This window comes from Urtica dioica, chromosome 2 (genome assembly GCF_054948205.1).
Source record: "Urtica dioica subsp. dioica isolate 48M chromosome 2, U.dioica_male_clone48M_v1_H2, whole genome shotgun sequence".
Lineage (NCBI taxonomy): Eukaryota > Viridiplantae > Streptophyta > Magnoliopsida > Rosales > Urticaceae > Urtica > Urtica dioica.
In genome coordinates this window covers 47,241,871-47,257,749 of record NC_142757.1, presented here as the reverse complement: position 1 = coordinate 47,257,749, position 15,879 = coordinate 47,241,871, and the positions used below count along the sequence as shown (strand labels likewise).

Sequence of the window (15,879 nt, the reverse complement as noted above, 5' to 3'; positions counted from 1 at the left end):
AAGATTCCAAAAAGTTATATGAACTATTATTTTATTTAAGAGTTACACTGTCCGAAATCTAAAGTAAGGGAAGTGAATGCATAAGGGGGAAAAAATCAAACTATTACTCCCACCAATTCACGATATCAGTATTTGCCTTTTTATAAAGAGAAATTACTCAATTTGCCACCAATTTTATAACATTTTTTCACTTTCCACCAAAAGACTAATTTGACCCAAATAACACCATCTGTGTCAACAATGTTAACATCTATTTTTGCCCTTCACTATTAGATGTCAACATTGTTTGACAGGCATTTTGGGTCAAATTAGTCTTTTGGTGGAAAATGAGAAAATATTATGAAATTGGTGGCAAATGGGGCAATTTCTCTTTTATAAATAAGGGGGGAAAATAAGAAGCAAATATAAGCAAGAAAATAATTGTGTCCCAAAAAATCTTGTCATCTCCCATAAGAAAGCATCTTGGGCTCCAATTGAAGCCCATTTGCACTCACAAAATCAAACCCACCTTTGGCATTTAAGTCAAAGTCTATGGTTTCCTTGAGCTTACTATCTTCAGCCTCGCCTCTGTCCCCTTGATCTTGGTAAATCTTGAAGCATAGATCAGTTTGTTTAGCATAATGACTTTCAACAATACCTCCCTTTTGATCCACCTCATTCATGTTCTCCATCAAGCTTGCGAGTGCCAAATTGAAGTCTGTCAGTTGGGCTTTTGCCACCTCTATATTTCCAGGCCCATTCATGTCAAGAGAGAGGCTCTTTTGGGCCTTCTCTAATATTGCTTGCAAGTATTTCCCTTGGGCTTCTATTCTCATTTGCAGTTTCCTTTGAACCTGTGATGGGAAAATTTTGTTTTTATCAAATTTTCTTGGGATTATACCAAATTATGATTATTTTAAAACTTTTTTTTTCACCTAAATCTACTAATTATTTGAACTAATTACATAAATTTCCCTCGTATTGCAGCATTTGTAACAACGTGCCCCTGTAATATAAAATCGATCTCAACATCGTTTTTTGTGCCATTATAGTCCTACAGCGTATTTTTATTACGAGTGGCACGTAGTTACAAGTGTTGTAGTTCGGGGACATTTATGTCAATAATTTTAATTGTTTTTAATTCTAAAATTATAACTATTGATTGACAAACTTGTCAACAAACAACTCTGTTTATTATTGACATGTTAAACAATTGTTTTTGTTGACAAACTTTGTTATAATTTTATAATTAGAAGCAATTAATGGATTTTAGTCTGAAAAAAAAAAATTTAACGGTCATAGTTTTAGGTATGAATTTATTTTAATTTTCTTTTGACCTCATTTAAACTGGTTAAAATTGACACAATCTAAACCTACCTCAAGTTGCTCTTGTAATATTTTCTGTACTTCAAGTTGTTGTCTCAGTGCTTCTGCAATTGGGATTTCACCTCTGTATAGATATACAACTGATTAGTCCCATCGAATTATTTCAATTAATGATCCATAAGAAAAAAGAAGAAAAAAGCACTCTACGGGTAAATATGTTTACGCTTTGATTTATAAAATGAAAACATTTAAATATTTTTAAAATTCCCTTCCAAGATATTATAAAACTTCTCATAAAATAGAGCTATATAATTTAGATTCCAATGTACTGATAAAAGAAAAAAAATGTACAACAAAGATGTACCTAATTATTAAAGTAGATACTACAAGAATTATATTATTAAGTAATTAAATACTAGTTAGGCTATTATTTTCAGATTTGAAAAAATAATATTTCAATTAAAAGTGTAGTTAATGTAACGTTCTAGTATTTTTCTCCGAATCAATGATAATAGTATTATTTGAACCAAGGATCAATATATCGGCGATGTATCCCTATATATCGCAGATATCTCGTTTTTTTTTTATACCTCGGTAAAATATCATCAATAAACGTTATCGTTTTATAAAATATCCACAAAATATCGCGATATATCGCCCTTTTTCTAAAATATGCGATATTATACAGTATTAAATAGCAAAATATCGGCTATATTTTGTAAAAAAATCGTCAGAATGGTCTGTGCAAATTTTATGCAATATCGGCGATATATCGTTATATCCCTATATATCCGTGGAAAATCGCCGGGCGACGAAGGATTGTTATGCCATATTGCCGATACTATAAAAGTTCGGATATTTGAAAATGATTATTGTGGAACAAGATAAACTATATCGCCTAACAAAATGAAGGTTTGGGTTGGTTATTACACCAAAAAAAATTAAAACTTTCTAAGATAAACTACTATTTTGTAGCATAATTAGAAAAAACAAGCCTACCGTTGCTCTTTATCAATCCTGGATGAAGTGGCGCTTGTAGTCGTAGTAATATTTGTTCCTGAGTGATTATTTCCGAATTGTACATAAGAACACCCTGAAATACCAGTTTGATGATCAAATTAATAGGATTAATATTTAATACTACTTCAACCCTTGATTTAATTAGACTGGACAAAAAAATATTTCTCACCACTATTTTCCCTGCTTTGCTCTCCAGAATTTTGCTTCCGGCCATGCTGTCCTAGCCTATATTTCTGCGGCGAAAAAAGTAAAAATTAAAATAAAATAAACTGGACCCCTTATTAAAGAAAAAGAAAAAAAAAAAAAAAACAAACAAACAAACAAACCTGCAAATGACTTTTCAAATGGTAGAGTGTCAAACCCTTCAGTCCCATTTGTCTCAACACAGACTTTGGTGTTGCTTCTGGAAAATAAAAACGACCATTAATTCAAACAAAATATAAATTAAATATGAAAAAAAATCTCATAACACCATATGATTAAAAAAAAGAAAAAAAAAAGACGAACTTTCAGGTCCACCAAGCTTAGTAACAGCATCCACAAAGCGGTCATGAAGATCAGAAGTCCACCGAAGCCTTGGTTTTGGGTCTCTCGTCATAACAATCCCATTTTCATACCCAACAAAATTCCTCTCCATTTTTCTTTTCGTTTCTTTTGCTGTAAAAACCAACCCAAACCTTCACTCTTTTTAAATGGCAACAACAAGAAAAACAGACAAAACGAAAGCTCTTTCTTAAGCAACCCAAATTGGGATTAGATTCTTCTTTTCACAAAGGAAAAAAAAAAAGGTCCAGAGGAATATTGACGTGAAAATACAAAGAAGCTAAGCCAGAATAATATGTCACATACGTGAATTAAAAAGAAAAATAATAATTAATTTTTTTTTTAAATTAATATTGCTTTTTTAGCTTGATTGGTGATTTTGACTTGTATTTAATTTGTTTTTGTAGTAGCAAAGAACATGTTGAGGAAACCTCGGCGAGGAATCTGAGGCTGACAAGAAGAGCCAAGATTGCATGACCGTTGGATTGTTTGACTTTCGGAAGTTCGGACGGTTGAGATGGAGCGGCGGGTTGACACGTTGATGCCAGCGTGGATTATTCGCCGGCGGACATGGGAAAGAGGAATATTCGAGGGGTCACGTGGTGGCCGAGAAAAGAGAGGCGAATCGTGTGTATGCGAGTGCATGTGGCGAAAGGTGGGACTTTGGGAGGTGGGTGGGGTCCACGATGTTCCGATTGGGGGCGACCACACCCGAATATTCCTCTCTTCTCTCTCACATTCTCTGAAGAACAGAGAAAAAGCCAATAGTGGGGTCGTCGGGTTGAGTGGGTCCAACTAACTTCCTCCGACCAATCATCATGATTTTTTTTTTTTTTTTTTTTTTTTTTTACTTTTTCTTTCTTCTTTTATAATTAGTTGTATTTATTTATGTTTTCTATATGGAGTTGCAAAATGTTCATGATGATAAGAAGAAAAGAATAGTTTGTATTAATATGATTATGTAACCGAATCTTTTAACAAAATTACGGACTAAAATGTTTGAAATTATTATATAGCTAACATTTCGTAAATCTTAAGTAAAAAGTCATAAAATGACATAGTATTTCTTAATTGACTTTTTATTGAAATAAAATGGTTGGACATTTACGCCAATTTACGGGTGTAAATATATTAATGTGGTTATTTAGTTAACATTTATGAAACATTGAGTATATAGCAATGTGAAACTGTAAATATGGTTATATATATAATGGACTAATCTTTTAATACACAAACTTTTATCCCACATTTTATAATACTCGAGTAAAATTAATAAATTTGTAAAATAGTCCAAATTTATTTAAAATTAGTAAAAGAGTCAAAATGTATAATTATTAAGTTTCAATAATTTTTTAACCTTGTGTTTAATTTTTTTTTTGTTAAATGATCAATTATTTATGTAAATTGTCAAAAAAAAAAAAAAAAAAAGGTTGACAACATAATTTTGGCTGTTTAGCTGAAAACGTGAAACTATAGCTATTTTTCTAATCAATTAGTTTCAATTGTTGTTTTGTATACTTTTTCTATTATCTATTTAGAATAAAGATTAAAATATCGATACCTATACCGAAGTTTTGATTTTACTGATATATCGAGTATCGACAGATATCTTATAACAATTTCAATACAGACTACCGATGATATCGATGATATTTTAATTATATATTGACTACCGACGGATATATCGACATAAATCCTATAAAATAGATATTATGTATATATAATTTAATGATACATATAACAATTATATTTTAAATAGATATATATATACATATAACATATCTATATATTTATATCTTTAAATATACTTAATGAATGAAAATATAACATTTATTTGAATTTTCTATTTCTATTTAATAGAATCCTTAGGAAAAACTTTTTGTTTCCATCGAGCTAAAAGAATTGTTGATGGCTATTTGAATTTTGAAACACTTTATTTTAACTTGAAATAATGGAATGTAAAAATAAAAAATAAAATAAAAAATCTTTGATGTTATTTAGCTAACAAATAAAATTTCACCTTTATTGTGAAATTAAAAAATTTAAAGAAATCACTCCATATAAACCTATGTGATTCTATGAATTTTAATAACCAAAATTGGTCTTCATCCTCCCAAGAACTCGAGTTTAAATTTTGGGTCTGTTTCGAGCTATAAAAATAGGTATTTCAGGAATAACTTTTCTGTTTTGGATGTTGTAATAATTATTTTATAAAAAAATGATATTTTGGGAATAAAAAGCTGTTATTGTAATTTTTTTACTGAACTTTCCATTTTTCCTTGATATCGTGGATATATCGTCGATATTTTGAACATGATTTTAGATTCATGTGTATGGTTACATACTTACATCGATGTATATAAATAATTAAGAAAATAATTTAACTTTTGTTAATTTAATTATATATGATAGTTAATTTAATTACTACAACAATTAATTAATTTCTTTAGGAAAAATGTTCAAATGCAAACATGAAACTTTAAAAGATGAAGTTTGGTCGAAACTAATTTTGATTAACTTTAGTTAACTTAATTTACTATAATAATTTATTTTATTTTATTTTAAAAAGGCCTTTTTTAGTATTTATATAGTTATATTCTAATTTTAATTGAAGATGTATTATTTCAAACAACTTCTTCTTTAGCATACATCTTTTATGAGTTTTGTTAATTATAGCATCATAAAATAATTGATTTTGAATATACAAAAGTTTATTTACGAAGAGGGTGTCTTGGTTAAATCCATCAAAATGCACTGACATTATCGACCAAGAGTCTATCTTAGACATTAATTATTAAGTCCAAAGAGAATCAAGTTAAGACGGGTAAAGTGTCAAGAATTGCCCCATTGAACAATTTTCGGGGTTCTCACAATAATATCTGTAATGCGTTATATTTTGTATGGTTCAATAGTAATTGTAGATTTGTAACTTGCATTTTCTTGTAATTGAAAAAAAAATAGAGGTATTTTTTTTTATAAAGAAATAATTCTCCAAAATTCAACAAGAAGCTACAAAATTCTACAGCTTTTTATGTATGCCAAACTAATTCAAAGGAAGCTAATTAGTGGAGGAATGAGTATTATTAGATTGGGTTAAAATGTGGAAAAACTCATCAAAGTAAACAACCTTTGAAACCTTTTCTCAAAGCAGTTTCATCCAAATTCTTTCCTATGAACACAATCTTGTTTATCCTCTTCTCCTCCGGTTTCCAAGTACTTCCCGGGCAACCGTCTAGCATTGAATGTACTCCCTAAACAAAATCCGAAGCGTAAATAAACAAACACAACCAAGACACTAACCAAAGGCCTCGTACCAATAATAAGAAGAAAAAATTTATACAAAATAGCCATTTAAAACTAAAATTATTTTATAAACCGTATCATAGTGACAAAAATTATTTAACTTCGGGTCTTTTAACTATATAGTCATTTGACTTATAGCGTTTTGTATAATAGCCAACTTATTTACGGCACTCAAAAAGACAAAAAAAAAACCCAAAATAGGCGAAAATGTTTTTGGGTATTTTTTTTCTTTTTGAGTGCCGTAAATAAGTTGAGGTGACTATTTACAAAAAAATTATAAAAGGTTGGCTATCTAGTTTTTGTAAAAAAAAAATTGACTAAACTAACACAATTTATGAGAACCTGAAAATATAAAATTATGAGAACCTGAAAAACGTAGCGCTGATCTGATCCTCCGACTGATAAGACGCCCTTCATTCTGTACAAGTCCTCGCCTTTTTCTTCGACAAGTCTCTCGAGCCAATCATCGACCTATTTCCACATTAAACGAGTTGATTAATTTTATATTTTAAATGTGAAAACAAAACAAATACATAAATAAAAGGATATAAATTTTCTAAAAAATATAATAGATTCTTGAATCTAGGGCACGAGTTCCTGAGATCGGAGAAAGAGAGAGATTCGTTTCAGAGAAATCAAAACTCGGTAGAACATTGTTTTATTGAATTGTATTCAACTAAAAGAAATACAGTAAAATAAGTAATATTTAGAACAAAACAAAAGCCACATAGGTGCCATGTAGGCTTAAGAAAGGAAGAAAGAAAAGAGCTAGCGGTGTAAACAAAACGCACTGCATTGTTAGAAAAGAAATAATAACATGACTTGCAAGTCACGTAAACTAAAACTCTCGTCTATGCTTGCTATGCTCGCTCAATACGCCCCCTCAAGATTGAAGGAAGATATTCTTCAACGACATCTTGGACATGAGTGACCGTAGACCTGGTGAAGCTAAAGGCTTTGTGAACATGTCTGCCAATTGAAGTGCAGACTGAATCGGAAGCACCTTGAAGACCCATGCGCGAAGATGCTCCGGACAAAGTGGCAGTCAATCTGGAGGTGTTTGTTGAGCTCGTGAAAGACCGGATTGTTGGCAATGTGGATTGCTGCTTGGTTGTCGCAGAACAGAGAAGCTGGTTGTGTTGTGACGATAGCAAAATCCTTTGGCATTTGTTGAAGCCACATAATTTCTGATGTGACAACCCCAAGCGCTCGATATTCTGCTTCGACAGAGGAGCGAGACACCGTGGTCTGTTTCTTTGCCTTCCACGATATTAAAGAGTCTCCGATGAAGACACAATATCCTGTGAAGGATCGCCTAGTGTCTCCACACGTCGCCCAGTCTGCATCTGAGAAGGCACGCAGTTGAAGGCTAGGCTCAGAGAGGTAAAGAAGCCCCAGACCCGGTTGAGCCTTGAGATGTCGGAGTAGATGGTGAGCAGCTGTGAGATGTCCTTGACAAGGTGAGGACACAAATTGACTCAACTGATGCACGGAAAACATGATGTCTGGACGTGTGATCGTCAAGTAAAGCAGCCTTCCCACTAGACTTCGATTAAGTGTAGAATCGGGAATGGGCTCGCCATCAACCACTTTCAAGGAGAGATGATGATCCATGGGCGTTTTAGCTGCTTTGCACACCAAGAATCCATAGTCAGCCAACATGTTGAGTGTGTACTGGCGCTGAGACACATGGATTCCAGTCTTGTTTCTTGAAATCAGACTTAGACTGAGTGAAACCAAAACTTAGCAGGACTTCAGTGAACTTAATGTTCCATTGCCTTGAGCCCATAGATGGACTTGTGTAGCTTACACACCATCTTGGAATTAGAACTATCAACCTGTTTTGCACACCCCATAGGAATATCCATATATACTTCCTCATACAAATCACCATTCAGAAAAGCGTTGTTAATGTCAAGTTGAGACAAATGCCAATGCTGTGATGAAGCAAGTGCAAGAAGTAACTTGACAGTAACAAGTTTGGCAACATGGGAGAAAGTGTCAAGATAGTCCAAACTTTCTCTTTGGTTATAGCCTTTGGCTACTAACCTGGCCTTTCTTCTGGCCAAAACCCCATCAGAATTGTACTTGTTTTTGTACAACCATCTGCAACCAATTGCCTTCTTTCCAGGTGGCAAATGAACAATAGACCATGTGTGATTGGCTGCCATGGCATCAAGCTCTTCAGTCATAGCCTGTTGCCAATGAATATGTTTGACTGTCTGGTGATAATAAGTAGGCTCATATTCAGAGGAAACATTGAGGACAAAAGCCCTGTGAGAGGCAGATAAAGAGTCATATCCAACCACTTTGAATAAAAGGTGGGGAGAGGTATATTTGATGTCAGCGGTATCTTGTGCTAGGTCACAATGGTAATCTTGTAGGTAACTTGGTGATCTTCGTGGTCTAGTTGATTTTTTGATGGGTTGTTGTGGTTGTCTTGAGTCAGTTTGGTCAGGTTGAGGTGTGGATGTTGGGCTTTGTAGTGAGGTTGGGCTTTCAGATGTGGGTTGTTCAAGGTGATATGGTGAGACATGATGTGGTGAAGTTGTTGGATCATCATATGAATGGATATTGGGTAGGACAACATTTGGGAAAGGATTAGAGGGTTGAGCAGGATTGGTTAGACTTGCAAGAGGGAAAAGATGCTCATGAAAAACTACATCTCTAGACAAAAACACCTCTTGGCCGTGTAAGTCTAAGAGCTTATATCATTTTACTCCATGTGGGTACCCAATGAAGGCGCACTTGCGAGCCCTTGGTTGAAATTTATCACGGTTTGCCTTGAGAGTTGATGCAAAAGCCAGGCATCCAAAGGTCCTGAGGTGATTGTAGTTGGCTGGCTTGTTATGCAAGACTTCATAGGGAGTCTTGTTTGATAGAACTTCAGTAGGAATTCTATTGATCAAATACACAGCTGTAACAACACAATCACTCCAGAATTTGATAGGTAAGTGAGATTGAAGAATAAGGCCCTAGCAACATTCAAAATGTGCTGGTGTTTGCGTTCAACCACAGAGTTTTGTTGTGGTGTTTCAACGCAAGAGTATTGTTGTACAATACCCTTCTTACCAAAGAATTCTGAAAAGATCAGCTCTTTTGCATTATCCGACCTAAAACACTTGATAGTAGTGGACAATTGATTTTCAACCATATTGCAAAATTTTGGAATAATGAAGTGCACATCAGACTTTTGTCTCATAAGGAACAACCAAGTATATCGACTATGATCATCAACAAGAGTCAGAAAATATCTATTATTGCATTGAGAAACAGTGTGAAAGGGTCCCCATACGTCACAATGTATGAGATCAAGAACTGATGCAGATAGACTAGATGAATTAGGAAAGATAAGTCTGCGCTGCTTAGCAAGGGGGAAAATACAACAAGGACTAGCATTATGAAGAGATTGGAGATGGAGAACTTCTCTGAGGTGATTGAGTTTGGCAGTAGATGGATTGCCTAATCTGCTATGCCAGGTGGCTGCTAAGACTTGGTTGACACGAGTCCAAGGTGAGAATTTAGCTTCATTCTCCAGCACGTATAGGCCTTCTATCTTTCTACCCTTCCCAATCATCTTCTCATTCTGGATATCCTGTATCACAAAACCAGAACCCTTGAAGTTGACCTCAATATTTGGCAATGATGTTAAGGCATGTATCGACATCAAATTGAATTTGAAGTTAGGAACAAAAAGAACATCATGTAATAAGAATTTATCTTGATATCACCAAAGAAATTGACTGGTATGGTTGTGTGGTTTGGGAGTGTCACTGTCGCATTGGATATTCTCTTGAGTTGCAAGAAAAGTGAGCTTTGGTTACATATGTACTTCGAAGCACCTGAATCTAGAATCCAATCTCCATTGAGATTGTTTATAGACTTCAAGGTTTCAACGAAGCAACTATAACCTGTTTCACTCATGGTGAGGTTGACTTCAGTCGTGTTGTTGGTCGTTGCCACGAGTTTGTTGGACAATTCATCGATCAGTTGGTGTAGCTGAGTTGGTGTGAGGCTGACCACTCTTCCTGGCTGTTGATCTCCTCCAGCTTGTGTCAAATTTGCCTGGATCTTGTATTTAGGAGTGTGGCCTGGTGGAAATCCGTGAATCTTGTAGCACTTATCCACCGTGTGACCCAAGATTTTGCAGTGAGTGCAGTAAGGTCGATCCTTCTTTGAAGTCTTCTTGTTTGTTGAGTCTTCTTTGGCCACCAACACCATTGTGTTGACTCCTTCAGATCGCGTTGCTTCCATTCCCATTGTCCTCTGTTGCTCTTCTTGAGTGATGAGCAAGAACACCTTGGTGATGATAGGGATCGGATCCATGAGCAAGACTTGACTCTTTGTGTTGGCGTAGGTGTCGCTGAGGCCCATCAGGAAGATCATGACATAGACATTGTCATTGAATTATGTCATTCGCTTAGCCGCTCCACATTTGCAGTCTCCGCACGAGCAAGCTGGTTTGAAGCTTTGAAACTCCTCCCAAAGCGCTTTGACTCTCGTGTAATTATTCGCAATTGACCTCTGATCCTGCGAGAGATTCACCAGATCGCGTAAAGTCTGAAAGATTCTAGGTCCATTGCGTTGTTGATATCGCTCTGCGAGTTCTTTCCAAACAGTATGGGCAGAATCTCCAAATTGGATGCTCGCTGCGATTTCTTTCGCGACGGTGTTGATGATCCAGCCGACGACGACGATGTTGCTTCTTTTCCACGCAGTGAGAGTCGCGATCTCCTCCTCTGGCGGTTTGACGATCGATCCATCAATGAATCCCAATTTGTTCTTCACCGAAAGTGCCATTAGCATCGACCTGCTCCAAGATGCGTAGTTTTCTCCGTCGAGCAGCTGAGAGACAATCACAGCTCCTGGATTCTCGCTGCGATGAACGAAGTACGGACTCATCGGATCGTTGAAGAGAGCTCTTGATGCTGCGTTCACGACTTCGAGTTGATCTATAATCTTTTCCATGGCAGAGTGAGAAGCAGAGATCGCTACTTCGAGAAGAAGAGAAGAGAGGAAAATCAGCGGAAGATCTGTTCTGATACCATAATAGATTCTTGATTCTAGGGCACGAGTTCTTGAGATCGGAGAAAGAGAGATTCGTTTCAGAGAAATCAAAACTCGGTGAACACTGTTTTATTGAATTGTATTCAACTAAAAGAAATACAGTAAAAGAAGCAATATATAGAACAAAACAAAAGCCACGTAGGTGCCACGTAGGCTTAAGAAAGGAAGATAGAAAAGAGCTCGCGGTGTAAACAAAACGCACGTTTTGTTTACTGCATTGTTAGAAAAGAAATAATAACATGACTTGCAAGTCACGTAAACTAAAACTCTCGCCTATGCTTGCTATGCTCGCTCAATAAAATATAAATTACCTCATCGAGATCAAGGGTTCCTTCATTAACAATACTAACACTCTTGACGGCAGAATCGTGTACGTGATCGTGATGATGATTGTGGCAATCTGAGATGTCAAAGGCAAGTTAAAGTTACATGTCAAGAAACTCAAAAATTTGCAAGATTTGGAATCAAGTTGCTTATTAGAATTGGTTTATGGCATTTTCGAAGGAAAGGAAATTTCTCTCTATAACTAAAAATAAAACAATGATAAAAATTTCAAATTACATTTCTGAATCTGCACTATTCATTTGAGCAAGAAATGAGGGTAAAAAAAAAGACCTTTCCCAGTTTTATGATGATCTGTTGCTGGTGAGGAGTGACTGTCTATCTGAACTTGAGAATCAATCCTGTAAAAATATTGGACAGTAAATAAAAAATAAAATAAAAATAAAAATAAAAACAAAACACCACAAATTACCGGTCAAGGTCATAACCCCCGACGCCGAGAACAAAGTCCATATCAACCGATCCAAACTTGGCTCGCTTGAGTTGTGCCATGCCATTGATATTCTACCATCAAACATCAATAGGCATATTAGAATATATAAATACTCTAAAATCTCATGGAGTTATATATCACATCGCAATGCATGAAACAAAGTCATCATCACAACCTTGATTCTCTTGGTCAACACCTCCAACTGACCCTCGTTCACAAGATCGATCTGCCCGTCCAATAAAAAAATAAAAATAAAAACTCATCAGTTTATTTTTATCGCATTTCGTAATCAATCTTATCGAGTAAGATCATTATTCTAACGGAAAATTATACAAAATAGCCATTTGAAACTAAATGTTTAGAAAAATAGCCAAAATTATGTTGTCCAAATTTTTTTTGACACTATGACATGAAATTTTTGACGATTTATATATGCAATTTATCACTTTCAAAATATTTAATCATAAGATAAAAAAAAAAAAAAAATCTGATACTTGCACATTTAGACTATTTTACTAATTTTAGACAAGCATTGATTATAGCCAAAATGTTTCACTATTTCACTAAATGTTTCGAAAAATAGCCAAAATTATGTTGTCCAAATTTATTTTTTTTACGCTATGACATGAAATTTTTGCGATTTATATAAGCAATATATCACTTTCAAAAAATTTAATCATAGGCTAAAAAAAATTAAAATCTGATACTTGCACATTTAGACTATTTCACTAATTTTAGACACACATTGGTTATTTTGCAAAATCAACTTGTTTCAATTGGCTATTTGGCAAAAAGACCCTAACTATAACCTTGTTCAATATGATACGGTCGGCGTAAGCGATCTGCTCCACAGCCTCGTTGACGACGAATCTCGGCTTCACTTCGTCCAAGTGTTGCGTCGCGTGTTTGGAATCGACCAAAGTGACGACCCCGTCCAGTTTCACGTAGCGTGACACCGTCTCGTCGGAGCAGAGAGTTTCGATCACCGGCGACGGCTTTGCAAGCCCTGCAAAAAAAAAAAAAAAAAAAAAAAAAAAAAGTCACCTTGTTAAAATTTATGACTCTGACATTGTCTCTTAGAGAGAACATTAGATTGTCCTGTATATCAAGTAACCTGTGGTTTCGATGACGATGTGGTCGAACTTGTCTCGCTTTTTCTTGACCAGCTCCAGAAGCATCTTGACTAGATCTCCGTGCGCGGTGCAGCAGAGACAGCCATTGTTGACCATCACGATTTCTTCGTTCGAAGTCGAATGGCTTGCCACCAAAGACCCGTCGATATCTACCTCGCCAAACTACACCGGGAAAAAAATTGCCAAAACAGTGAAAGAGAAATCCAAGAGCGGTGGCTCTTTTGGTCTCATTCGTTCTTGGCCAAACTCGATCATTTCGGACCAGTGTTCGTATGAGCTTTGAGGGTTCATGTACCATGTTAAGTATTATGAAATCACATGTCAACGCTAATCGATAATTAGATGAGTAACTCATGACTTTAGGGGATGAAATTACATATCCCCAAATGAATTTTATACTCGAGAATACAATAATTATATATACAAAGAATATTTTAAACTCGATTTAGTTCAATCTATTGTTTCTCCCAAAATTTCATTTTGACGCATGAAAAATGGGACACCAAATTCGTCCGATTCTTTTGCATAATGACAACCTGAAGAAAATAAAAAGAAATAGAACCCAAACCTCATTTTCGATCACTGCAATCCTCTTGCCATGCTGAGAGGTCAGAATATGATTAAGCAGAGTGGTCTGCAAATAAATTTAAAAAAAATTATTAATCCACTACGAAATGGTGTCCTGAGTAAAACAACTAATAAGTAGTTAATGAATGAAGGAAAAAGAGAGAACCTTTCCAGAGCCGAGAAAACCGGTGATAACAGTGGCTGAGACTCGATCGTCGACGAGGATGTTCGTTGAAAAGGTCCTTCTGATGGGACTGGAACAGAGACAGACAGCTTCGTGGGACTGACGATGAAAACGAAAGGGTCTAAGGAAGCCAGAGAGTGTGCGAGGATCGCGGGAAAGTTGGTGACGCAGATGGCTTTGTGATGTTCTTCGGACTAGGAACATCGCAGAAGCCATTTCTACTCTCTCTCTCTCTCTCTTGTCTGAATAATTATGCAGACTTATTCCTTTCAATCAGAAAAGGGTTTAGGGTTTTAGCCCCGGAGTTATCCGTTTTTTTTATAAATATAAAATAATAATTAAAGGTACTATCAGTTATGTGTTGTCATTGACTCATTGGAATGAAATTATTATTTTATTTATCTTTTCATTTAGAGTAGACTACTATTAAAATTATTATTTTAAGATTTGAAATAATATATATTTAGTTTGTCCTTGATGTAAAATAATAATTAAAGGTACTATCAGTTATGTGTTGTCATTGACTCATTGGAGTGAAATTATTATTTTATTTAGACTTAATGTCGACAAAAATACTCAAAGTTTTACAATAGATACACTTAAATACCTATTTTTTTTTCAATGGGAAAAATACCTAATATTAGTTTGACTCATTGGAATGAAATTATTATTTTATTTGGAGTTAATGGCGACAAAAATACTCAAAGTTTTACAATAGATACATAATATTAGTTTCTAGTTCCACCGTTACTACTTTGACCATTATCTATGACGGAAGTACACGTGTCGTAATCCTATGATCATGTGATATTAAAATAAATGTTTAATGAATAACAAACATCAGGAAAAAAAATTAAATCATTTAAAAAAAATTAAAGAAGCAACCATACAGAGAGAAACGACAACTCGGCTGAAGAAAAGGAAGAAGCGCGAGTACCGGCCATAGGCGTGTCACAAAGCACCGCAAGCATCCCGAGCCCTAGGAATCCACCACCACCAGATATTTTGTCAAGATCGGAATGAGGTACGCCTCGACAATTTCTGCTTCAAGGTTCAGTCAGAGGTCTGATCCAAAGTCGCCATTGGCGAGGAGTCCCAATAGTTGACATTCAAGGTTCTCCGCAACGGTTTTTTGCCTGAGAATCAGCCGGATGTTTTCAAGGCTAAGCATTTTCCCCACTGTGACCTAACCTCCAACACCAAAAAAAACATAGCAGAGTATTGGACGTAATTTTTGAATCACCCTTCCCCGCCGCGATTTTCCCCAACCGTGACCAAACCTCCACCACCTCAGAATTCTCGGCCAAAGAAAAGTCTCCTCGACGGCGCTCCACGGCGCTCCAACGAAGCAAAAATTCTTCGCCAAATTGAAACAAGCGTTTAGCTCCGATGAGAAAGAATGTTACCTGTACGGCCTCCTCTATGTGGTTGTGGCTGTTTGTTTCTCTGGAAATTTTTTTGGTTTTGTTTGAGTATGCGTTTTAATTTTATTTATTTATTTTCTTGGGAGTAAAATGAAGTAGAAGACAGAAGTGTGGAATTCAGATGAGAGAGATGATGTTTTTTTTCTTAATTTTGTTTAATTTTTAATATTTTTATTATTATAGAATAAAAATAAATTGTTAAATCTGGACCGTTCATTTAAACTAGGTAGTAACGTTGGAACTAAAAACTAACATTAGGTATTTTACCCGCCAAAAAAAAAAAAAAATGAGTAGTTAAGTGTATCTAGAGTAAAACTTTGAGTATTTTTGCCGCCATTAACTCTTTTATTTATCTTTTCATTTAGACTACTATTAAAATTATTATTTTGAGATTTGAAATAATATATATTTAGTTTTGTCCTTAATGTAATTAGAGTTATACATTCTATATACTATAGTATAAAGTCGAATATTACTAGAGATCAAGGATTGACTTTTCGGGGAAACCGACCGGAAACCGGCCGAAAAACTGCCTTACCCACGAGTATCGGTACCGGT

General features: G+C 35.1%; 2 protein-coding genes across 2 annotated transcripts; both read right to left on the bottom strand.

Annotated features, from left to right (window-relative positions):
* Positions 1-326: 326 nt before the first annotated feature.
* Positions 327-3,149, bottom strand: LOC149405094 (Homeodomain-like superfamily protein). The gene is made up of 6 exons (XM_089605081.1): positions 2,833-3,149; positions 2,652-2,728; positions 2,495-2,558; positions 2,305-2,398; positions 1,357-1,429; positions 327-833 (listed from the first exon to the last, which is right to left on the bottom strand). The coding sequence occupies exons 1-6, from the start codon at positions 2,960-2,962 to the stop codon at positions 441-443; spliced, it is 831 nt and encodes a 276-aa protein (XP_089461207.1). The 5' UTR covers positions 2,963-3,149; the 3' UTR covers positions 327-440.
* A 2,671-nt stretch (positions 3,150-5,820) lies between these two features.
* LOC149405093 (uncharacterized) lies at positions 5,821-14,191 on the bottom strand. Its single transcript, XM_089604812.1, has 10 exons — positions 13,880-14,191; positions 13,715-13,780; positions 13,128-13,308; positions 12,823-13,019; positions 12,189-12,239; positions 11,993-12,084; positions 11,854-11,921; positions 11,550-11,638; positions 6,538-6,642; positions 5,821-6,119 (listed from the first exon to the last, which is right to left on the bottom strand). The coding sequence occupies exons 1-10, from the start codon at positions 14,111-14,113 to the stop codon at positions 5,982-5,984; spliced, it is 1,221 nt and encodes a 406-aa protein (XP_089460938.1). The 5' UTR covers positions 14,114-14,191; the 3' UTR covers positions 5,821-5,981.
* Positions 14,192-15,879: the final 1,688 nt, after the last annotated feature.